General features: G+C 42.5%; 1 protein-coding gene across 10 annotated transcripts in view; it reads right to left on the bottom strand.

Moving 5' to 3' along the window:
• The window catches only part of brd4 (bromodomain containing 4), a 164,712-nt gene extending 139,943 nt beyond the window's left edge, over positions 1 to 24,769 (bottom strand). For 4 of the 10 annotated variants that reach the window (XR_011354275.1, XM_069927304.1, XM_069927302.1 and 1 more), the window contains exon 1: positions 23,718 to 24,282. Coding sequence is in view for 4 of the 10 variants with exons in the window: in XM_069927302.1 (XP_069783403.1) it covers positions 23,718 to 23,764 (47 nt within the window). In the remaining 6 variants the exon portion in view is untranslated. Of the gene's footprint in view, positions 1 to 23,717; positions 24,284 to 24,709 lie in introns of those variants that run through there. The other 6 variants (XM_069927303.1, XM_069927310.1, XM_069927308.1 and 3 more) reach the window with 4 other exon arrangements.
• Between the last annotated feature and the right edge of the window lie 939 nt (positions 24,770 to 25,708).

Genomic DNA, 25,708 nt, shown 5'->3' with positions numbered 1-25,708 from the left:
TGGAGCAGTGATATAAAGATTAAGACTGCTAATTTAGTTTTAGCATAGCCCCCAGTGCAGACAATTGTCGTGTTAATTAGACCTGCAATCTATGGACAAATAAGATATATCACAATTATTGGAAAGGCAGCTGGAAAGTATACTGTAGAATTTGCATGGCTCATGAAGTGGCCATGTGCTAATTATGTACTGCAAACCTGCAGAAAACGTCACAGTAATATCATAACTACGTTATTGGTCCAAATTAATAAACCATCATCACCCTGAGCAATCAGATAATTACATTCAGGTCCTGTAACAAATCTAGTACAAGTAATGTCGACCATGCAATTTGTGGATCGTTGGGAAATTTCATGTCACCCTTATCTGAGTCATATGCACCCCATGAACCACAAGAGTTATTCTCAACTACCTCATCAGTATATTGATCGAGCTTCTGACTTCCGTTTAGTTCCGCCAGACATCAATGCACCGTCATCCTGACATTACTTATTCACAGTGTGTCCCTTTTAATACAGTAGAATGAAGTATTTTGAGTCCCATGGAAAAGCCAATGCAACTTCAATGTTACATTTACTACTTTCTGAAAGTGATAGGTTTCAAAGATCTTGTGAATTCAACCATATAATGACTAAAGGACATGAAACAAAAATTACCAGGATATCTCAGAATATTTGAGACTAATAGCAATTAGTTGATTGGTCTAAACTGCCAGCACCAGATTAAAATCGGTTTAAGTGATCTGACGTCCATCATTCTATTATCCTAATGTGAGAGATGAGTAACACTGATCTAAAAGAAAAGTGAGGATTGTGAGAGATGAGTAAAACTGATAAAAATATGAAGATGAGGAAACTAGTATAGATATATGTGTAATGAATAAAGCCAGTATGAATAGGATAAGATTAGATATTAGAATGTAGGAAGTAAAGTTAGTCTGAATAAGATAGGGTCTTCTAGCCTTTTAGACAGAATCAGCAAGTTCACCAGTATGAATAAGATAAGGATAGATAATAGATAATAGAATGTAGGAAGTAAAGTTAGTCTGAATAAGATAAGGGTCTTCTAGCCTTAGACAGAATTAGCAAGTTCTGCATGTAAGAAGTTAGTCAGCCCTGAGAGTCAGGAAGGTGTGAATAAGGACAATGACATGATGGGACACCGACAGGATACCCCCTGGTCCTCCAAGTTCACAGAAACAGCACGTAGGCAGACAGGATTGCCTAATGCCAAACTCATCCAGGAGGCAGAAGGGTATTCCTATACTGAAATCAACTGTATAAAAGTTGGGTGAGCCCCAGTGTGTGTGAGTGTATTCCCAGGGTAAGGGGAAGCACCCAACTTTGCCTTGTTGTATAATAAATGTTCTTTGTTCTCAATTTTTGTCTCCAGCAATTTCTGTGAAGGTACTTCTGTTTCTCACACTAACAATGTTTTGTATTTGTGAATATCAAACAATTCAAACTATTCAAATACTTTCCAAATCCAACTTCAACCACTAACACAATCTTTGTTTTCCACACTTGAGACTACCATCTTAACTAAAAAACATGCTATTTTTCACAAGGACAGAGACATTTTGCAAACAAACATGGTGTTGCCGCACTTTTTGGGGACATCTGGAGCACTCGTAGAACAGCCACCGAAGTTAAAACTCAATAGGTAAACTTATGACCTTTAGCATCTCTAGGTTTGTACCCTACCCCCACCCAAACACTATACAACAATCCATAATCGAAAGCAGATGTCTGTAGGCGCCAGGACGGGAATTGTCTGCCAACAATCACTACCCAAGTGCACTCAAAGAATTGAAACATTCATCAAATGCTGGGGTAGGGGCTCAATTTAAAAAATAATGAATGAAATATTCATTTATGAACTATACATCTGAATTTTCACAACTACTCCACCAATACCTAGACACTTACAACCAGTTTATATTATTCAGTTTGCTCCCATTTTTTAAAAATTCCACATATCCACTGAAAGAATATTCAAATTTCACACTCTACAAATCACAAACCCCAGAATGCCAATACAGTCTTAATGCATTAATAGAACTAAAGATTAAACATTAATAGTCGAGCTACAACACTAGGTTGAAGCTGAAGAACAATCCAGTCTCCATGGAAATTAGAGAATTTTTATTCCTTTCTAACTTCTATTTTTAGGTCCATCTTGTGGCATCAAATGTTTTTGCAATTGCATCAGTCTTCACACACTGAAAACAATCTGGGGCAGCTCACAGTATGATCAAGAAGCAGTGGCTATACAGCTACAAATCAATATAATTTGTGCACCACCTATTCCAGAGCAGGGATTTGGAACATTACTTCCATTTGAAATAATTAGCAATAGACTAAACCATCCCACTAATACTTGGGGTCAAATTTTACTACAGGTTTAATAGTTGCCATGTTTACAATATGGGCAACAAACTTCAAACATGAAATCAACAATAGATTCATCATGCAGCAAATGACTATTGTGCAACAGATGATGCTAAAAAAAAGTTGATATCTGGAAAAGTAGACAGCTTTAAACACTGATACGCAGTCAAAGGAACACGACCCAGTACTCAGTGAGGGCTCAGTAGTGGATAGGGTCAAGAACTTTAAATTCCCAGGTGTCAAAATCTCCCACGATCTGCCCTGAAGCCTCCAGGTTGATGTAATCACAAAGAAGGCTCGCCAGCGGCTATACTTTGTGAGGTGTCTGAGAAGATTCAGTATGTCACTGAAGACTATTCTAAACTTCTACAGGTGTACCACATAAAGCATTTGGGTTGGTTGCATCACTGTCTGGTATAGAGGAGCCAATCTCAGGACAAGAATAAACTCCAGAGGGTTGTTAACTCGGCCTGTGACGTAAGGTCACAGGCATCAGATTTCATATTTACATAAAGTGGTGTCTCTATCCTCAAAGACCCCCCACCACCCAGGCCATGCCCTCTTCACTCTGCTACCATCAGGGAAAAGGCACAGGAGCCTCAAGACGAGCACACAACAGCACAAGGACAGCTTCTTCCCCACTGCCATCAGATTCCTGAATAATCAATGAACCAAAGACACTGCCTCACTTTTCATGCACTATTTTTATTTTCTTTATATAGTAATCGTGTAAGATGGTTACAATATGTTTACACTATGATGCTACCATTAAACACCAAAATTCATGACTTGCTCATGACAAATTCTGATCTGAAATCTACAAGGCAACAATCCTGATTTGCAGTCACTGACAAGGAACCGCAAAACAACTTACATTCCATTTCCAAAAAAATTATCCACACTACTGATAATTTGAAAAGCCCATATTGGATATGAATGAAGGACTGTTGCACATGAATGAAATCTTATTATTCAGTTGCAATCTACAAAAATGTTGCTGTAGATATGCACCATTCAACATTAGCAAAATAAAATGCTTACGAAAGATAGAAGTTCAAGCAGAATATTTGATATTTTGAGAAATTGATGTTCATTCCGGCTATTAATATTGCTAAAGGCAGACATTTTGACATTCACTGGAAAGGCCTAACTATTCGCACCTCAGAAAGGTTATTGATAAACAAGAAAACAAGCTCAAGAGGTCAAATGGCCTACCTTCACTTCAAATTCTTATTAAATTTAAATTAAAACAATTTAAACTGAGCCAGCTACATTTTTAATGTATTCATAGACTATGAAATACTATGAAGTTTTTTAGATGCTGTAAATTGATTTCTCTAACATATCACAGAGCTATAGGAGGTTTTAAAAGAGAATTAATAAGAGTCCAGGACATGCACATTCCTGTTAGTGAAGGGTCAGACATGCAAGAGAAGGGAAGCATGGATGCCAAGGAAAATTCAGGCTCTGGTCAAGAGCAAGGAAACAGCATGGATAAGCAGCTGGGATCAGGCGTATACCTGGAGGAGTTTCAGGAACTGAGGTGCAAGCCAAAATACAAAATTAGAAGAGCAAAATGGGGACAGAAGATAGCTCTGGCAGATAATAATCCCAAGATATTTTATGTACATAAAGGGAAAAAGGGCAATCAATGTGGTCAATTCTGTGTAGAGCCACAGGATGGCCACGGTCCTCAACAAGTACTTCTCAGTTTTCATTGTGGAGAAAGAATCGAGGAGTGGGGAACTTGGGGTAGTCAATGGTAGTGTCTTGAGAACAGTCAACATTACAGTCAAGGTGCTGAAAGTCCTGATACATATGAAGTTAGACAAATCCCTGGGCCTGATTAGATATATCCAGGGGCACTGCGAGAAGCCAGAGAGGAAATGGCAAGTGTCTTGGCTGAGACTTTTGAGTCGACATTAGTAAAGGTGAGGTGCCAGAAGACTGGAGGGTGGCAAATTTTGTGCCTCTATTCAGGAAGGGCTGCAGGGAAAAACCTAGGAATGACAGGCCAGTGATCCTAACTAACATCTGTGGTTGGTAATTTACTCGAAGAATAAATGGACATGGGTTAATTAGTGATAGTTTAAGTGGAAGGTCATGTCCCAAGAATCTAAGTGAGTTCTTTGAAGATGTGACCAAAAAGATTGACAAGGGCAGAACTGTATGCATGTATCGATTTCAACAAGGGATTCAAAAGTTCTAATGAAAACACCAAAATCTTGAGGAACTCAGCAGGTCTTTTTTACTATCCAAAAAGAGGATAAATTGCTCATGTTCCAGCTGCCGATTCAAAAGTTTCTGCAGTAGGCTGCTCTGAAAGATTAAATCACATAGGATCGAAGAAGAGAGCAGAATGGCTAGAAAATTCATAGAAGAAAACAGAACTTGATGGTGGAAGGTGGTTTTTTTTGGACTGGGGGCATAATTAAAAATTGCAACATTATCACAGCCTCTTTCCTACTACAAATATAGATTTCCATTAAATGGAATATTAACTCACCCTTGGATACTAATGTTATCATAAAAGTAGCAACAATTTAATTCAATTTTACCTGCAAAATTTCTCATAGCTATCAGGCCCAGGGGATTTGTCGACCTTCATACACATCAGATTCTTCATGCTTAAAAATGATACTCCATTTACTCAAAGAATGTGGGTTTTGCCAGCTGAACCAACATGCCAATCTTTAACATGGCCCTTGAAAAAAGTGGCGAATGAGCTGCCTTCCTGAACTGCAGCGGTCCTTGAAGTGAGGCTAAACACAAAATACTGATGGCCAATGAGATCCAGGATTTTGACCAACCAACAATGAAGGAACATTTTCAAGCCAGGATGGTGCGTGGCTTGAAGTGCAACCTGCAAGTGGTTGACGCCCTTGTCTTTCAAGCAGGTAGAGGTTTGTGTGTGTGTGGAACCGCCAAGGAGTATTGACAAATTGTTATAGTGCATTCTGTGCATAGTACAAACTGCTGCTCGAGTGTATCATTGGTGGAATGAGTTGATGATTATGGATAGCCACTTTCAGGTGGCCACAATACCCGACTGTAAAGCAGCTGTCAGGTGGCCACCTGAAAGTGAAGAACACGGCCAGGAGTTTTAACCTAACCGTTCTCCTGTAGGTATAATATCCTGTTCCAAGAATCCCCAATTGCACCTGAAAGCTCAGGCAAAGCTGCTAGCAGCTTTCAGGTGCCTAGCAGTGGGCACTGCAGTGGGCAGTGGAGACCCGCTGCCAAAACCCACCCTCCCTACTGCCTGGCAGTTCCCAATGGGGGGGGGGGGCTACAGGGCTTATGCATGCATACAAAATCCTGCTAAATTTAAAAGTTGAGAGCTTTCAATTAAGTCAGGATTCTCAGGGATGGCCCCCGGCGTCCCCACCCCCCCCAGACCCCGGCGTCCCCCGCCCCCCCCGCGCCCCCGGCGTCCCCCGCCCCCCCCCGCGCCCCCGGCGACCCCCGCCCCCCCCGCGCCCCCGGCGCCCCCGCCGCCCCCGGCCCCCCCGGCGCCCCCGGCCCCCCCGGCCCCCCCGGCCCCCCCGGCGCCCCCGGCGCCCCCGGCGCCCCCGGCGCCCCCGGCGCCCCCACCCCCCCCCGGCGCCCCCGGCGCCCCCCACCCCCCCCCGGCGCCCCCGGCGCCCCCACCCCCCCCAGCCCCCGGCGCCCCCCACCCCCCCCAGCCCCCGGCGCCCCCACCCCCCCCCAGCCCCCGGCGTCCCCACCCCCCCCAGCCCCCGGCGTCCCCACCCCCCCCCAGCCCCCGGCGTCCCCACCCCCCCCAGCCCCCGGCGTCCCCACCCCCCCCAGCCCCGCCGTCCCCCCCCAACCCCGCCAGGGGGGCTTCAGGCAGCTGGGAGGCAAGCTGTCAGACTTGACAGCTTGGACATGATTAAAATTTTAAGAGACTGGGGGCGGCTGGAAAAAATCTCTTTACTGTCACGTGGCTGTAAACTTCTGTTCAATGGTTAGCAGATGAAACGGAAACTAATTGGGCAAAATAATAATGATATATACACTGCATGTACACATTGAAATTCTTATTGCAGCTGAACAGGTATGTTGTCAAATAAAATCCCCAACTATATACCAATTACATAATTGAATCAAAAAGACAATACACAAAGATAAATAATAAATATTAAATTATTCTACAGCAAAGAGAGTCCTTTTGTCGTATCAGAGCAGTCGCTTTACAATTAGTGAAACAAGGGGAGATTCAGTGCCTGATAACTGTTAGGGAAAAACTGTTCATTAATTTAGAGATTCTGGCTTTCTGGCTTCTGTACCTTCTGCCCAAAGGAAGAGAAGTGAGATGAGGCTGACCAGGGTGATGGGAAACTTTTATGATATTGGCTGCTTCTGGAGACATTGACAAGGTTAAAAGGATTAGAAAACAAAAGATCATTATTTGTTCAAATGGATTAGTAATGACAGGTTCCGGCTATGTTTATGACCACATTGTATTTTAACATTTTTAATTTTACATTAAAACATGATTTTAGTACAATTTTGAAAACAAGATTAAACTTGATTAAAAATAGTTTGCCCATTTTTCACTGGCAACTTGTTTTTCAAGCAGAACTCAAGGGGGGAAAAAAGGAGCAAAAGTAACTCCAAGATATTGAAACAGAAAATCTGGGATTGTTGTAAAATACACCAAAGCACTAGAGAAACTGAGCAGATATCTTCACATAAGTTTGCATACTTTTGCACCTAGGACCTAAGAACACTGTTTAAATCGTATGTTAATAAACTTGACATCTCGTTTGTCTCTTTCTCGCACCAGGACGTAGTCCAGGAGGTGCCAGTGTTTGGATCGGGGATGCATCCAGGTAGTCTTCAGGCTGTCCCTCTGCTGAAAAAGAGTGTTTGTAATGACAAGCTGCTGTTCTGCGCAGAGCTCCAACAGGAGGCTCCCGTTGTTGTTGCACTTGCCGACACCATGCTTGCCCAGGATTCCTGGCCAGGTTTCTGAGTCTTTGCCAACGCGAGTGTTGAAGTCGCCAAGGATGACAACCTTGTCGGCTGTAGGGGTGCGTTGAACGAGGTTGCGCAGATCAGTGTAGAACTTGTCCTTTTCTGCTGGTTCCGCCTGGAAGGTTGGAGCATAGACACTGATGAGGGTGATGCGACGCTTGTTTTGAAGGGGGAGTCACATGGACATTATCCAGTCTGAGTGGCCTGTCAGGAGGTTTGAGTTTCAAGTTTGTGCTCCACACCAGGGTCATGCCACACTGACCACCGGCTGGTTCGGTGCAAGCTCAACCTTCACTTCAAGCCAAAGGAACAGTAAAGCCCCCAGAAAGAGGTTCAATGTTGGAAACTTGCAGTCAGACGAAGTGAGAGGAAACTTCCAGGCAAACCTCAAAGCAAAGCTTGAGGTTGCAATCCGCCTCACAGACTCGTCCCCGAAACCCTCTGGGATCAGCTGAAGACTGCCATACTGCAATCCACTGAAGAGGTACTGGACTTCTCCTCAAGGAAAAACAAGGACTGGTTCGACGAAAACAACCAGGAAATCCAGGAGCTGCTGGCAAAGAAGCGAGCTGCCCACCAGGCTCACCTTGCAAAGCCGTCCTGGCCAGAGAAGAAATGAGCCTTCCGTCGCGCATGCAGCCATCTTCAGCGCAAACTCCGAGAGATCCAAAATGAGTGCTGGACTAGCCTCGCCAAATGAACCCAGCTCAGCGCGGACATTGGTGACTTCAGGGGTTTTTACGAGGCTCTAAAGGCTGTGTAAGGCCCCTCACCCCAAGTCCAAAGCCTGCTGCGCAGCTCAGACGGCAAAGTCCTCCTCAGTGACAAGATCTCCAACCTCAACCAATGGTCAGAACACTTCCAATCTCTTTTCAGTGCCAACCGCTCAGTCCAAGAATCCGCTCTGCTCCAGCTCCCTCAACAGCCCCTAAGGCTAGAGCTGGATGAGGTCCTCACCCGGGAAGAGACATACAAGGCAATTGAACAACTGAAAAGTGGCAAAGCAGCAGGTATGGATGGAATCCCCCCCCCACAGAGGCCTGGAAGGCTGGCGGCAAAACTCTGCATGCCAAACTGCATGAGGTTTTCAAGCTCTGCTGGGACCAAGGAAAGCTGCCTCAGGACCTTCGTGATGCCATCATCATCACCCTGTACAAAAACAAAGGTGAGAAATCAGACTGCTCAAACTACAGGGGAATCACGCTGCTCTGTTGCAGGCAAAATCTTCGATAGGATTTTCCTAAATAGAATACCTAGTGTCGCCGAAAATGTTCTCCCAGAATCACAGTGCGGCTTTCGCGCAAACTGCCCTCAGACAGCTCCGAGAAAAGTGCAGAGAACAAAACAAAGGACTCTACATCACCTTTGTTGACCTCACCAAGGCCTTCAACATCGTGAGTAGGAAAGGGCTTTGGCAAATACTAGAGCGCCTCGGATGCCCCCCTAAGTTCCTCAACATGGTTATCCAACTGCACGAAAACCAACAAGGTCGGGTCAGATACAGCAACGAGCTCTCTGAACCCTTCTCCATTAACAATGGCGTGAAGCAAGGCTGCGTTCTCGCACCAACCCTCTTTTCAATCTTCTTCAGCATGATGCTGAAACAAGCCATGAAAGACCTCAACAATGATGACGCTGTTTACATCCAGTTCCGCACGGATGGCAGTCTCTTCAATCTGAGGCGCCTGCAAGCTCACACCAAGACACAAGAGAAACTCGTCCTTGAACTACTCTTTGCAGATGATGCCGCTTTAGTTGCCCATTCAGCGCCAGCTCTTCAGCGCTTGACGTCCTGTTTTGCGGAAACTGCCAAAATGTTTGGCCTGGAAGACAGCCTGAAGAAAACTGAGGTCCTCCATCAGCCAGCTCCCCAACATGACTACCAGCACCCCCACATCTCCATCGGGCACACTAAACTCAAAACGGTCAACCAGTTTACCTATCTCGGCTGCACCATTTCATCGGATGCAAGGATCGACAACGAGATAGACAACAGACTCTCCAAGGCAAATAGCGCCTTTGGAAGACTACACAAAAGAGTCTGGAAAAACAACCAACTGAAAAACCTCACAAAGATTAGCATATACAGAGCCGTTGTCATATCCACACTCCTGTTCGGCTCCAAATCATAGGTCCTCTAACGGCATTACCTACAGCTCCGAGAAAGCTTCCACCAGCGTTGTCTCCACTCCATCCTCAGCATTCATTGGAGCGACTTCATCTCCAACATCAAAGTACTCGAGATGGCAGAGGCCGACAGCATCGAATCCACGCTGCTGAAGATCCAACTGTGCTGGGTAGGTCACGTCTCAAGAATGGAGGACCATCGCCTTCCCAAGATCGTGTTATATGGTGAGCTCTCCACTGGCCACCGAGACAGAGGTGCACCAAAGAAGAGGTACGAGGACTGCCTAAAGAAATCTCTTGGTGCCTGCCACATTGACCACCGCCAGTGGGCTGATATCACCTCAAACCGTGCATCTTGGCGCCTCACAGTTCGGCGGGCAGCAACCTCCTTTGAAGAAGACCGCAGAGCCCACCTCACTGACAAAAGACAAAGGAGGAAAAACCCAACACCCAACCCCAACCAACCAATTTTCCCTTGCCACCGCTGCAACCGTGTCTGCCTGTCCCGCATCAAACTTGTCAGCCACAAACAAACCTGCAACTGACGTGGACATTACCCCTCCATAAATCTTCGTACGTGAAGCCAAGCCAAAGAGAGAATAAACTTGAACTTGAAAAACAATTCAAGGAATTCATCAATACTGCAAAAAGGTTAATCGATTAGTAGCAGCAACAGGACACATTAAAAAACAAAAAGAACGGACAGAATCAATATGGCTTTATTGAAATAAATGTGGTTTTTTTAATTGTATCCGACGAAACCATTAAGGGTGAACAAGCCAGCTCATAGAGATTAATAAAGGTGTAAAAAGTTGCAGTTATTTAAAAAATCAGAATACGGTACAGGAGTAATATATTGCTTTGTGAACAGACAGAAATGAGCAGGATAAATGATCTGAAGGGTCTTCAACACCACTTCTTTTAACACTGATTTAGAACCAATTTATTGCTACAATTACACACTTTTAATTTCTGTGGGAAAGCAAAGAAAATATCTCGTATATTCAGAGTTCTGATGTAGTTTTGTCTCGCAGTGTAAAGATTCCTAAAACTGGCAGTTAACTAGACAGAACCGTTTCCTTGTATTTTGTACCCTATATAAGTTCAACATTTTTTTGCTCTGACATCAGCAAATAAAAAGCAACAACATCCAATTAATCAATCTTTAATGTTTCTTCTTCTTTGGCTTGGCTTCGCGGACGAAGATTTATGGAGGGGGTAAAAAGTCCACGTCAGCTGCAGGCTCGTTTGTGGCTGACCAGTCCGATGCGGGACAGGCAGACACGATTGCAGCGGTTGCAAGGGAAAATTGGTTGGTTGGGGTTGGGTGTTGGGTTTTTCCTCCTTTGCCTTTTGTCAGTGAGGTGGGCTCTGCGGTCTTCTTCAAAGGAGGCTGCTGCCCGCCAAACTGTGAGGCGCCAAGATGCACGGTTTGAGGCGTTATCAGCCCACTGGCGGTGGTCAATGTGGCAGGCACCAAGAGATTTCTTTAGGCAGTCCTTGTACCTTTTCTTTGGTGCACCTCTGTCACGGTGGCCAGTGGAGAGCTCGCCATATAATACGATCTTGGGAAGGCGATGGTCCTCCATTCTGGAGACGTGACCCATCCAGCGCAGCTGGATCTTCAGCAGCGTGGACTCGATGCTGTCGACCTCTGCCATCTCGAGTACCTCGACGTTAGGGGTGTGAGCGCTCCAATGGATGTTGAGGATGGAGCGGAGACAACGCTGGTGGAAGCGTTCTAGGAGCCGTAGGTGGTGCCGGTAGAGGACCCATGATTTGGAGCCGAACAGGAGTGTGGGTATGACAACGGCTCTGTATACGCTTATCTTTGTGAGGTTTTTCAGTTGGTTGTTTTTCCAGACTCTTTTGTGTAGTCTTCCAAAGGCGCTATTTGCTTTGGCGAGTCTGTTGTCTATCTCATTGTCGATCCTTGCATCTGATGAAATGGTGCAGCCGAGATAGGTAAACTGGTTGACCGTTTTGAGTTTTGTGTGCCCGATGGAGATGTGGGGGGGCTGGTAGTCATGGTGGGGAGCTGGCTGATGGAGGACCTCAGTTTTCTTCAGGCTGACTTCCAGGCCAAACATTTTGGCAGTTTCCGCAAAGCAGGACGTCAGGCGCTGAAGAGCTGGCTCTGAATGGGCAACTAAAGCGGCATCATCTGCAAAGAATAGTTCACGGACAAGTTTCTCTTGTGTCTTGGTGTGAGCTTGCAGGCGCCTCAGATTGAAGAGACTGCCATCCGTGCGGTACCGGATGTAAACAGCGTCTTCATTGTTGGGGTCTTTCATGGCTTGGTTCAGCATCATGCTGAAGAAGATTGAAAAGAGGGTTGGTGCGAGAACACAGCCTTGCTTCACGCCATTGTTAATGGAGAAGGGTTCAGAGAGCTCATTGCTGTATCTGACCCGACCTTGTTGGTTTTCGTGCAGTTGGATAATCATGTTGAGGAACTTTGGGTTACAATCTTTAATGTACCTTTTCTAGAAACAATTTCATATGAACAAAATCTGAATTCTTCTAAATATTTGTGCAAATAGAAAGGCATGACACAATTGAGCACCAGTGTAAATATTAGAATACAAGAGACTGAAGAATGCTGGAATCGTGAACAAAAATAGGCAGATGGAACTGCCGCGGTGAAGAGGGGGGGAGAAATGTGAGGAATGAACATAACCCAATGGTAATACTGAATCCTCCAATTTCAGACATATTCATGGTGCTCCCCTCCCACACCTGTCCACCCAGTTTTCTTCTATTTATCTTTCCTCTGCCCCTTATCATTTCACAGCTCTGCTTGTAATCTAAAAGTGGCACTTTTTGCACATTTAATAGAAAATGTCTATATAAAGTTTTTTTTTTTAATTGTAATCTAAACAGGTTTGACACTGAAGATTGAGCAAGGAAAAACATGAACTTGCAAAGAGAGTAGATTAATATGGAATGGAGATAAAGAATAGTTTACCCAAGGACATTTTTAAAGTGTGCCAATTTCAGTCAGCCAGCTCATGTTACCAGCATATGAAAATGAGTAGAGGAAGTTGGAAACTGGATAGAAACACTGAAATAATTGTCTAATAAATAAAGGTTCAGATTTTTAAATGGCGGATAACATTAAATTTGAAGAACATGGAGTGAAAATATGGGCAAAAGATATTCACATTCAAAAGAAATATGAAAAGCTTAGTAACTGAAATTTAAATGAGCGAGGGTCGAGCTAAAAAAAAAGGAAAAACACATCAGTAGGCTCTTTCAGGTGGCCAGAATATCCTGATGCAAAGCTGCATATTCTACCCCAATGCTGCTCTCAGGGCACCCACCTGAAAGAGCAGGAGGCACCTCCGAGGCACACTTTCTAATCCTCCTCCGGAAGGGATAATCGCCGGAGCATTGAAATCCCCCTAGTCACCTGAATGCAGCTGCCTAAAAGCAGCTGCTAAGGGGCGGGCTGATGACAATCAGCTGGCGACCCAACTCCCCGCACCTGACAGTCCCCTCCCCGCTGCCTGACAGCCCCCCAACGACCCGCGCCAGCCCCAACTGGACAGGAGCTGGAGCACACTCTGAGGTACCTCTCCTGCAGCTGTCCCTTTCAGGTGCCACTCGAACGATGCTATGATTGTAGTCAGGGCATCATAATGTTTGGGACATTTGGCTTCACAGGTGCTTGTGAGTACTCAGGTATGTTTAATTGCTCCATTGGTGCAGGTATAAAAGAGCTAGGCTTGCTTCCAAGCTTTTTAATCACCTTTGGAGTCTGTAGTGGCCATTTTTCAACATGAGGACCAGAGTTGTGCCAATGAAAGTCGAAGAAGCCGTTATGAGGCTGAAAACCAATAAAGCAGGAAGAGACATCACCCAAACCTTAGGATTACCAAAATCAACTGTTTGGAACATCATTAAGAGGAAAATGTACTTGAGCTCAGTAATCGCGAAAGGAATTACCATTCCAAGCAAGACCTCCAATGTTGTTGATAGAAAAATTCTCATATTGAATAGAAAGTGCCCAAACACATGTTCACCACATCAAAACACTCCTCAGGAGGCAGGTGTAGCTATGTCCATTATGTTTTTACATAGCCAAAATCCACAAAATTATTCCTTTTCAGGAACACGTGCTGTGTAAAAAGCATGGAACAGGAATGGGGGTGCCATTGCAATTCTTTTTTCACCTAGATCCCTCGTAAATTTTCCCAGCAAGTCTGCAGTGAAAATTTGCAGTGCAAGCATTCCAGGACCAACGCAGTTAATGAATACGACGTCATAGTCGACGCAGTCCCACTTTAGTACTGGTATTAGGTAAGCCCTTATACCGATGAGTTTGGCAAATGGTCATGCATTTTATTTGAATGTCACCGCTCATCACCCAGTCAAGGGGAAATGTTAAAAATGGTTAACAGTTTAACTAAATGGGACATCAACCATTGTGCTGAGCAAAGAGGAAGGCATGTCCTAATCAAGGAGATATCTCGCTGAACCAGGATGAGGTACAAAGAAAGGAAATGTAAAGTATTCAATCCTCAGAGGAGCAGAGGATCTGACATCTTGCCAATGTCACTGGTCAGCGAGGGATCCGAATCCCATCCATCCTCCTTGCTTCATTGGTATTCAAAATACTGCTTGTATGTGTAAAGCCGCCTGCTCCCCTCCACATTCCAACGCCTCCGGGAAGACAGGGTCCCAATGGACAGCACTGCTTCAGAATTCACGACTGCAATTGGCTGAAGTTCCTATCTCTATATATTTAGTAATTCTTTGATGAAATAAACGCCAAGAGCTGATAAATGGGAACAGTTCCCTCAAGCAACAACACTCAGGTGCGACTTTCAATGGATAGAATTTTGTTTCACCGTCTGGATATTATCAGTCTCACCCAAGATCATGAAAGATATCCTGACTTCAGATCCTCCCCTGTGTTGAAACCTTTGTGTTTATTACCCCATTACTTAGCAAGAAGAGTGTTTATTCCTAGCACTTCTGTTGTTTCAGTAAACAAATAAAAGGACTGGTGGAGGATGAATGAAAAAGATGAGGTATGATAAAAAGATCGGTTAAAAGTAAAATAGAAGGAAACAAGGAAAGGTTTGCAATGTGGAGTTAGACATGGAAAGGAAGTGCACTAGATTAATATCACTAAGAAGGGCTGGAAAGGAGAAGACTTAAGAGGAAAGGGCAAGTGCAGTGGCGTTGCATGTTCCACATATGTTACATGTTACAGTTGATGTCAACACAATGGCGTTACTGGTATGCTGTATAAAATGGCAGACTAAAACGGAGCTTAGCAGGCTTTGGTCGTTCCAAAGTGAATGACCAATGACAGCTTAGTCATACTGGAAAAATCCCGCGAATGCTGTTTAAAAAAAAATCATAAATGACTACTGTCCATAGAAGACTCCTAGAATGGTAATACAGAGGCAACACTGAAGGGTGCAAACCATGAGTTTTCCACAAAGGATGGCCAGATTAGTTTGCCAATATTTAAAAGAGCCTGCAGAATTTTGGAAAAAAGGTCTTTAATCTTGCATCAGTGATGGCAAGAGCAAAATGTGGAGGTGCAAAGGCACTGCCCAAGATCCAAAGCATACCATGGTTTGCATTTTGCAGTGTAGCCTCTATACTTCCACTCATGAAGTCTTCTGTGGACAAAAGTCTTCAGTAGTCAGTAACTACTCCCTTCTAAAGAGCATTTTTGATCGGTACATTTGGGGATTTTTCTTAATTATGATGAGAATTCTTCCGTAAGCAGCAGTGGAAGTCTTTCTTGAAATACCAGTCCCTTTGCAATTACTGCTATTGAGTTGCAGTATTGATTACCAGTTTGATGTTCCAAACAGTTGATTTTGCTAATCTTAAAGTTTGGGTGACATCCCTTCCTGTTTTATTCTTGTTTTTCAGCCTCGTAATGGTTTTTTTTTGATTTTCATTGGCACAACTCTGGTCCTCATGTTGAAAAATAGCAACTACAGACTCCAAAGGTGAATAAAAAACCATGGAGCAAAGGGGCAAATGAAGGAAAAAAAGTGTCTTCGCTCCAAACATTATGGAGGGCACTATATAACTATATACCTTAAAGGAAATGAGAACTCAAGCCCACAACATCAGTAATTTATCATTACCTCCAATGGACACTGCGAGATCTGCCGAGTTCCTCCAGCATTTGTGTTTTTACCATTTAGATCACCATGAACCAAGCAGATTGAAGCATGGTCAAGCAAAAGTATAAATAAATGCAGTACAGTCATGCATTGCATAATGTCCACTCAGGCGCCATATGACTGCATATACATCTGTAGTCCCATATAGTTATAACAGAGTTCAGAAATCCCAATCGAAGAATGGGACGTAGCAGCTTCCTGCCCGCAATACATGTATCTTATGTCTACTGTAAACCAAGAAATTGCACTGCCAGGCGTATAATGGTAAAGTACATGTATAAACTATAATACATTGGTCTTGACAGTCATAATAAACGCCAATATGATTTATGGTGTTCGCACAATGTCCAAATCACACAACATCCTATTTCACACAACTTATCGTGGACGTTAAGTAACTCATGACTGTATTTTTAATGCCAGCATTAAAGCTGGCTCCTTTTAATGATATTTACATTAATATGCCTCAACATATACAATTTAGGTGAAAATTTCTACCCTTCCATTCAAAAGGATGTCAATCTCAAATGTCATGGTTGACATTTTGTTTTTAAAATTTGTCAGACTACGTTGCACATACACCATTTCAATTGGAATTGTATAAACTTTGCATAACCCTTAAACAACCTAATTTTTATTAGCTTCTTCCCTTCTTTCTAAACGACACAAGACTAAAGCAGTACAGGAACTCCTGACTATGCACATACGGTCAAATTTTTTTTTAAATATAAAATTTAAACAGTTTATGTTGTAATGACAAATTATAAAAGGGATACAGGGGCATTTAGGAGCCAAAATGTGCATACTTACCTTGTTAGGTAGGCTGGCCAACACCATCTTGATTCCAATAGGTGAACCCACCAAGTATGCAATTCGACATATGCCCATTCTGATATATGACCGGTTATGCAAAATGGGGAGTACCTGTACTTCAGAAACTAAAATACTTTCTTAAAAATTACTTCTATCCATTTAGTTACAAGGCTTGCAAATTATACTGATAATTATCACTACGGGTGACCTCATTAAACTATTCAATTTACAATAATATTTTATTGAACTGTTTTAGTCTTTATTTAGTCTTGATTGTAGCTGATCATTCATTCAACCTCAATCTACATTCAGCTTATTTCTTATGTATCTGCCAACATTTAGCCTTCAAACTGCTTCACTGTTAGAGATAGTGCATTTCTGCCTGCCTCACAGATAGTCACAAAGATTAAAGCACAATGCAGATTTGTTTCTGCAGTATTGTGGCCCATATTTAACTGTCGAAAAGTACAAAAAAATTATCTGATTATCTCAGTGAAACTGGCTGGTATAATTTGACTTCAAATTGTCCACCACATTAAGAGTAACCAGACCTATTTAATTGACTAGAACATTTGTGAAAGGCAAGACACTACTACAACCAACCTGTTCAAATCATAAAGCATGCATGTTCCTTTTGTAACATGAAAATGAAACTTGTAAAATGTTCTATGTGCAAAAACCTACGGTTTAATGATCAACAATGCTGGCATTAAATTACATTTTGTGTGCAAAATTATCACTTCTAGGTCCCAGTCTTAAGCAATAAAAATTGAATTGGTTATCAGTACACTGAAAATTGGTGCAGCATTCAGAGGCTTGAAGGGATAACCAAATTCTTAAGTGTTCAAACCAATTCTCAGCATCAGTAAACCAAAAGTTCCGTTGATTACTTAGGCACTGCAGATTATGGAAAATTTAACAATTCATCAAAAACAAGACAGGGAACCCAATGCCAATAAATTTATGCAATACTAAATCACTTAAAATCATTCCAAATAGCACTTGATGCCCCACTAATTCAAAATACTTTCTATAGACTGAAGACTAACAGAATATATATCTTTTACAAAAATGTTGCAAATATTTTGATTTAAAAATCATCAACATTCAGTTTGAATCCTCTTGGTTGTACAAGGATCTCACACAATCACATCATAGTTCACTATTAATGGTCTTAGCCAAATTAAAATCACTCATGTACAATTAACCATTTTGAAATTTGCTACATTGAGTATTTACCAGTTCACATAGGTTTTACAAACAATGTCCTGGCAAAGCTTCAGCCTGTTAAGTCATCACATAGATAAAATGTAAATGAATGTTCAAAAACTCAATGATAAACACAATTAGCCAATCTCACCTGAACCAGAAATTCAACTTTGCTGGCTGCTGGTAGTGATATACATCTTTAAAAAAAATCACAGCCAGTCATTTAGCATTGGAACTAATACAGACGGGCTGATTAAAAAGGTTTTAGCATATTGGTATTTTAGAATTCTAAAACCAGGGATGTTGGTCAACAAGACAGAAGCAAGAGGTAAAAAGCATTTAGTTCAAGCTCGGATACAGGCAGGTAAGGTTTGGATGACCTCATTTTATGGCACTTGGAAGATGAAGGCCAGCCATGAGTGCATTGCACAGCCGAGTTTAGAGATTGCAAAAGTAACACACAAGTTGAGACACAGTGAAGTTTGGCTACATTCAAACATCAAAATAGTCAGCCCTAATAAATGCTTTGCAAATGTGGTCGGAAGCTTATTTCAGGGTTAAATACAACACTCGATGTGATTCGGCCTCAAGAGTTGCCAGGAAGAAGAATGTCCTTACTGTACTCACTACAAAAATGACCTTGTAGATAAGATACTACCCATGAAATCATGCCTTACTGAAATGCAATCAAGAGAAAACACACCAATCATGCTTCATAGAAATCAAAACTTTATGGTTCTGCAAAAGGATCAATTAAACAAGAGCTGAAACTAACAGATCTTTCAACAGATGGCCTTGTACAGACTCCCCTTCCTCTCATTTCCCACACCATTCAGTGTAAACATCTATTTATTTATACAAATTTTGCAGATCCTGTTACCTAGTGCAATCCAAAAAATGTGCAGGAGAAAGTCAGCAGGTCATGCAGCATTATGAGTAAAAGGCAATCAACGTTTCGTGCCTGAGCTCTTCCTGAGATGTTGACTGCTTTTTACTTCCAATGGATACTGTGTGACCTGCTGAGCTTCTCCAGCCTTTTATGGAAAACATCTACATGCTCTGGACTTCCTGGTTTAAAAAGGACATTTTAAAAACACCAAAGCACAACAGCAAAACTAAAGAAGTTGCTTTATTGCCTTTTCTCACCTTACTCTTAAAGGCAAGCGAAATACAGTCTCCCACTTTCTCTCAAGCCTTGTAGGTTCTTAATAATCACATTACAAACATATTAGAAAGAAGTGCTAAATTCAGCAAAAAGTGCATTTCTAAATAATTTTCCAAACACCACACACACACCACCCACCCACCCCCACCCCCACCCACACAATTCAAGCAACCAGCAAAAAATTGTGGAAAATAGGTTAAAAAATTAGCAAGTTTAAAATTGACATGCCTCACCGTTAGCTCGCCAATCCACACAACATGCAATCTCAAGCATTTATTCATTTATCTGGCATCTACCAATCCCCATAGGTGCCAGATACAAGGTGTTTTACTGTATTTAACATTCTCATCAGTAACTTCAAAAGTAAAGTCATGTAGAAGAAACAGCGAAATTTCAACTTCAAAGTATGAGCATTTTATTTCTTTCCTACAAAACAGCTTAATTATGTCAAAAAGATACAAGAATACAAGAGTGGCACAAGTTAGTAATCTATTAAAACTTAAAAGCCATTTAAGATAGAGACATCAGACTGGTGTTTAATTCCATTATATGGAATTCAAATGTATTCCAGCTGCAAAAAGCACAGAATTGACAACTACTCACTACAATCTAAATACAGAAGTTAGTAGTTCTAAAAAAAATCCCCCTCATTACAAATAAATCAAGAATAAAAATCTCTAGAATCATGAGTGATATACATGAGCACCTCTCACTCACCACCTTGCCTTTTTCAATTTTCCCTTTCAGATTATTGTATTCAAGGATGAGCATCTTTCCGGAGAATAAACAAAAAGCAACAATAAAGGCACATCTGTGCTGATCACATTCCAAAGAACCCACATTACCTAACCATACACACACTAAAATGCAAAACCCAAGCACAAAAGCTCAATGGTATTATGAAATATTTTACCCACATCTATGGAAAAGAAAATATCTCACAAGCTGCACTGGCAGAATGCACATCTTTCCCACTCTCACATCAGGCAGCCAATAATTCAATTAAGGATCATATTCCAGACGGCATTCATTAGTTGTCAAATCATTACTTAAGTATCAGTTTTCCAATCTAATGCATCATAATAGCCAGTCCCTTTGTTTAAAAATTTTGCTTCCTTGTTACTTGTTGAGAAACATCTTGCACAAGAATTCCTACAACTTCATGAACATAAATCATAAAACACCCAAAATGCAAAAAACATTACCAGTACAAATTTCCAAAAACATTTTATGAAATTGAAAAATTAAGCATTTCACAATTTTAATTTATTAGCCTCCCAAAAGCCACACAAGTAAAAAATTTCCTTGGAATTCCAGTTTAATGCATGTTAGCACCACATGCCAAATTTGAAACATTTAACTCAAGCAAAATTTATTGTCACTTTTAACAGTAATTTAAATGATATAAACCATTTAAAAGTACATTTACAAAGTGTAATATAAAAATTATACTACTTTTACAAATCAAATGTCAATGTTAAAGTTTTGTGCTTTTCAATCTTACAAATTTCAGGACCACATTATGCAGATTACCACTTTTTAGTTTTGAAACACTCAAGAACTCAGTTATCACAGGATGCCCTGTTTATGAGAAGCTGATCCTGCAGTAAGTGAGTCTGTCAATCAAGGAAAGAAATGAAAGTCTGCAGTTGCTGTGATTGTAGTAAAAACACACAAAAATGCTGGAGGAACTGAGCCAGTCTCACATCATCCATAGGAGGCAAAGATATATTACCAACATTTCGGACATGAGCCCTTCTTCAAGGAAATAAGCAAAGAACAGAAAGGTGTCAGTCCAAGACCAGACTGGCGAAGGAGGAGAGCAGGCCAACAAAAGCTATTGATTGAATATATAATAGGAAAGGTGAGAATTGATTTTGGTTCTGTAAAAGGAGACAAAGGAAAAGGGAGAGAGACACACACACAGCTGAGGGAAATACGATAGGGGAAGAAAGGGGAAAGGCGGTGGTAGTGGAAACCAGAGAACTTGATCTGGTTGAAGGATGCCCAGAGGTAAGATGAAGCATTGTTCCTCCAATTTGTGGGTGGTCTCAGACTGCTAATGAGTCAGACTCACCTGCTTGTATATAGTTCTGTATCATTTCTCTGTTCTTTTTCATTAGCTTGATATCAGCCTGTGGTCAAGCAGGTTCCTGCTCTTATCTTTTTTTTTCTGATTCAGGCCCCAGCATCTGAAGCCATTCGCTTTGATTGTACATTTTTTACAACTCTTTCTGTCGGCACCCAAGGAATATTGCTGTTCCTGTTTTTGTGAACCCTTGCTCACCTAAGATGAGGCACTTGTACATTAATCACACAGATTACACTTTTTACAGAGTACAACCAACACATAGACATCAAAGAGGAACATTGCCCTTTGCATTTGCTTGTAACTAACTCTTTAAATTTAATCTTCCCAGATATTGTTCTTGCAAATTACATGATCTGGGGTCCTCAAGGATAGTGGGGAATTTACTAAAGCTGGGGTTGCCAGGCAACACACATCATGGGGCCCCCCTCACTTCTAAAGTATTAACAACCTTCTCAGCATTTTTTCCACACAGCATCGAGACGTGGACATTAAATAAATTGATCAATCTACACTAGTCTGCACTAGGAAGACCTTTACTTCCACATTCAGAGAGAAAAATAAAACAGCTCACAAACATGCATTAAACCTAAATGGTGGCACAGAACTTCTACAGTTCTAAATATTTAATAATGGACCAGGTCACTGCAGTGATTGAAATATTAACAAAATTTGAATACAGTCAAGCTGAAACTGATTCACTTGCTCAGTTTCTTGGTTAGGAATTCAATCACTGCCTTAAATTCCAGTCCAATCAACATATACTAAGTTTAAAAGAATTGCTTCATGCTGCATGTCACTGAAATAAGAGCAAAACAATTGAATGATTCACAAACCAAGATACATTTTGGCTATATTTTTCAGTAGAATTAAGAATATAAATTTTCCTATCACAATTTCTACAGTAAAGGTTAAAGAAAACAACACTATTATGAGAATAATTTTTTGGAATATATTTGCCCCATCTTTATCAAACAAAAAGCATCAAAGTGGAAGCATTAATTTTCATAAAACCTAAATAAATAATCTTTTAAACTAGATATACAGGTCATGTAATCAATTATTGTCTCAATTAGTATTCAATACAGATCTAGAAAAATCAATTGGATTATTTTAATATTGATATACATAAAAGGACAAAGAATACAAATATCCAAATGCTTTTTTTTCTGTTTAGTGTGCAACTGCCAAATGTGAGCAAAACTGATAATAATGTTGATCAATGCAAAGATGTATGAAAAAAAAGTTGGAAAACATGCTTCATTTGAATGCTGCTTCAAACAATATTGTCATCCACAATTTTCTTGTTTATTTTCATTGTGTGATGATATTGTTTAATGGGTTTATTGTATTGTACATGTTGAACGTTTAGTGGTAGGGAGGGGGTGGGAAGGAGGGAGGGAAAAATGACTATATTCAAGAGGGAAATGTTTGTGTGCATTTTGGTTAATATGGTTCATAGTATTAAAAAAAACAATATTGTCATCAATATACATTTTGTCACACAGGAATAAAGTATGCATGCGCAGTGAGCCAGAGCATGAACACATTTCAAACAATTTTAATATGACGTCCAGGCTGTGGGAACATATCACCCAATTTCTATTATAATTACACCGCACGTGAATCCTGTCACATTCTGAACTCGGCTTTCAAAAATGTTGGTGAAAAACGCGCATTTCGCTATCTATCGTTTTGTCAAATGAAACATTTCACGCAAACGGTTCTCTAACAGAGCAACTGAAAATATGACAATCAAATGCCCAAACTTTGCACTTCCACAGATTGGCACACTTGTTGAAATGGCCAGCACCTCGACACATAGCGTATGTAAACAAATCAAATCAATTCATCCGGAGGCTTGAGCAATGTACAAAAACCTTCACAAGTAGTTGCGGTCAAAGACTGAGATGTAAATCACACATTAACATCTGCGCTAATGTCAATTTTACTCGCATTTTAGTATTGATATTGAACTATTACAAGAACAACTTCTTGGAATACATTTGTGCCATTTCTTATTCAAGGGCAAACTGTCCACGCAGAGAAAGGAAATAAAACACCAAAGTCTGCAGCACCGTGGTTAAAGAAAAAAAAATGTTGGGGACGGGCTCAAGCCCGAAACGTTGGTTATATATTTTTATCTTTGCTATGTAAAGTACAGTACAATGTTTGACCTGCTGAGTTCGCCAGCACACTATTGTCTTTACTTCAAGCGCCGTCTTACTTCTCCTTTGATAAAGGGCTCAGGCCCGAAACGTTGATTCTGCATCTTTACTACTGTTTGACCTGCTAAAATTCCCCAACATCGTGATTTAAAAAAATAGAATGCAATCAAATGTCCACTGCACTCTTTGCTGCCATTTCGTGGCCATGGGGTGGGGGGGGGGGGGGGTTACTATTGCCTCATAGGCCCAAGAAACAGCTCAGGGAGGGAGGATGGAAGAGGCACAGACAAGAGTGCTGCCAGCTCGTTATAGCCCACTCACGGCGGCCGGCTAGTGGGACACCGACAGTGATTTCTCTTTATCCCGGCGACGCCACCGGGTGGAACAGTGGGACAACGAAGACTCCTTTTCCCCTTTCTGAAAGGGAGAGGGTGGCGGTGAACACCGAGTGCACCCCGGCGCTGGGCCTCACACACACAAAATGGCGTCAGGAAGCCGCTTCCCGCTCGACAAACAATAAAAGCCGATCTCTCTACAACCCCCCCCCCTTCCTCCGGCCTCACCCTCTCTCCCTCCCTCCCCTCTCGGCCTAGCCTTGCCCCCGCCGGCACTCACCGTGTCGTCGGGCCTGCCGGGGCCGCGGAACCGCTTTCACGCTCCATGCAGTCGCTTCCTAAAAGTCCTCTCGCCAGAAAAAAAGACCCCACGACCGAATCCCCAAGGGTCTCCGGTAAAGTTTTAAAGTCTATCCTCAAAACCCCGTCCCCAATTGCTACTTAAATACGACGCGAAGCGATTCCCTAAATCCGAGCCTCCGATCCGCAAATGGCACCACAACTACACCTTATATATCCCCGCCATCTTGGACGCGCTGATTGGTCAAAATTGCCCACGTGATGATAAATTCAGATTCCCCATTGGCTGAAATGTCACACGTGACACTACATGGTTCTTGCTATTGGTTCCCATCACCGTGTGAGTCATAGCGACGTTTTCCTCCCCCTCCTGAAGTAAATTTCGTTGAACTCGCCGTGAGGAGACCGAGGTTAGTTAAGATCTCGGTTTACTTCTCCCCGGGGTGAAAGATGACGCTTTCCCGGGTGCGAAGGCGCTCACTGCATTCCCCACCCCCCCCCTTTTCTGCAGCCCGGGAGTCGAGGCTTGGCAGGGCTACCATCACGTGACGGTTGCGTCACCGCGGTCGGGCACGTGACGGCTGACGCCCTTGCACCGCCGCGAAGTCGACATCTCTCCCCCCCCCCCCCCCCCCGACCTTTTTAACCACCCTACACCCGACCTTTTTACCCCTTGCAAACCAAATCCCCGCTCTTTCACTGGCTTGGCCCGAGGACGCGAGCGGCCGTCTCTTTCACAGCCCCAGCCCCCCCCCCCGCCCCCTCATCGCACAAGAGGGCCCCGCCGGCCTGAAGCAGCAGGTAGGGCCGCGCGTAGGGGAGCGGGCGCCCCGCTAAGTTCTCTCGCCGAGTTTTCGCCCCATTTTTGTTCCCACCCGCCTATATCCTTTTTTTTGATTTTGAAGGTGTTTTGTGCTTGCTCTGACGTTCGGTTCCTGCTTATTGGTGCGGGTCGTCATTTATTTTTTTTACCTGTGTTTGTGCGCGCGCCGCGTCCTGATTCCACACGACCTTTCGGGGCCCTGCGTGACGTCAGACGCAAGGTGCGTAACTAACTGTCAGTCAACCTCCGTGACCCCGCCCCCCTTTAACCCATCCATCCCTGGAAGATTGACGAGGAGTCCTGAGCGATTATTCAGATTTATATATGACCTCACGTACAACCCTGAGATTCTTTTTCCTGCTGGCCAGGCAGAATTACCACTTACTGATAATGCAACCAAAAAAAACTGTACAATGTGCACAATGTAGACAATACATGGAGGGGGTGGGAGGGAAATCAATAAAGTGCAAAAATAAGGGTCCTTGAATGAGACCCTGATCGAGGAGTCTGATGGTGGAGGGGGAGCAACTGTTCCTGATCCTGGTGGTGCAAGTCTTAAGGCACCCGTACCTAAAATGTCATTATGCAAAGGATGCAGAGAGTGTGCAGAGTGGTATAGATTGGTTACATGAGTGGGCAGATAAATGTGAGGTTATCTACTTTGGAAGGAAAACTGAAAGATCAGGGTGTTATTTAAATTGCAGCATTCCACCTTGCAGAAGGACTTGGTAGTGCTTGTGCATGAATTGCAAAAGGTGGCTTGGAGGTTCAGCAGGTTATTAAGGAAATAAAATGTTGGCCTTCATTGCTAGAAGGATTGAATTTAAGAGCAGGGAGGCTATACTGCAACTGTACAAGGTACTGGTGAGGCCGCATCTGGAGTACTGTGTGCAGTTCTGGTCTCTCCTTCCTTGAAGAAGGATGTGCTGGCTTTGGAGGCAATGCAGAAGACGATCACCAGGTTGATTCCGGAAATGAAGAGGGATTGACTCTGGGACTGTTCTCGCTGGAATTTAGAAGAATGAGAGGGGATCTTATAGAAATGTGTAACATTAAGAAAGGCATAAAATAAAATTGTTTGATGGGGAGACTAGAAATAGTGGACATAGCCTCAAAATTCAGGTAGTAGATGAGGAGCAATGGCTTTT

This window comes from Narcine bancroftii, chromosome 3 (assembly GCF_036971445.1).
Source record: "Narcine bancroftii isolate sNarBan1 chromosome 3, sNarBan1.hap1, whole genome shotgun sequence".
Lineage (NCBI taxonomy): Eukaryota > Metazoa > Chordata > Chondrichthyes > Torpediniformes > Narcinidae > Narcine > Narcine bancroftii.
This window is presented reverse-complemented; position numbering and strand designations above follow the sequence as displayed.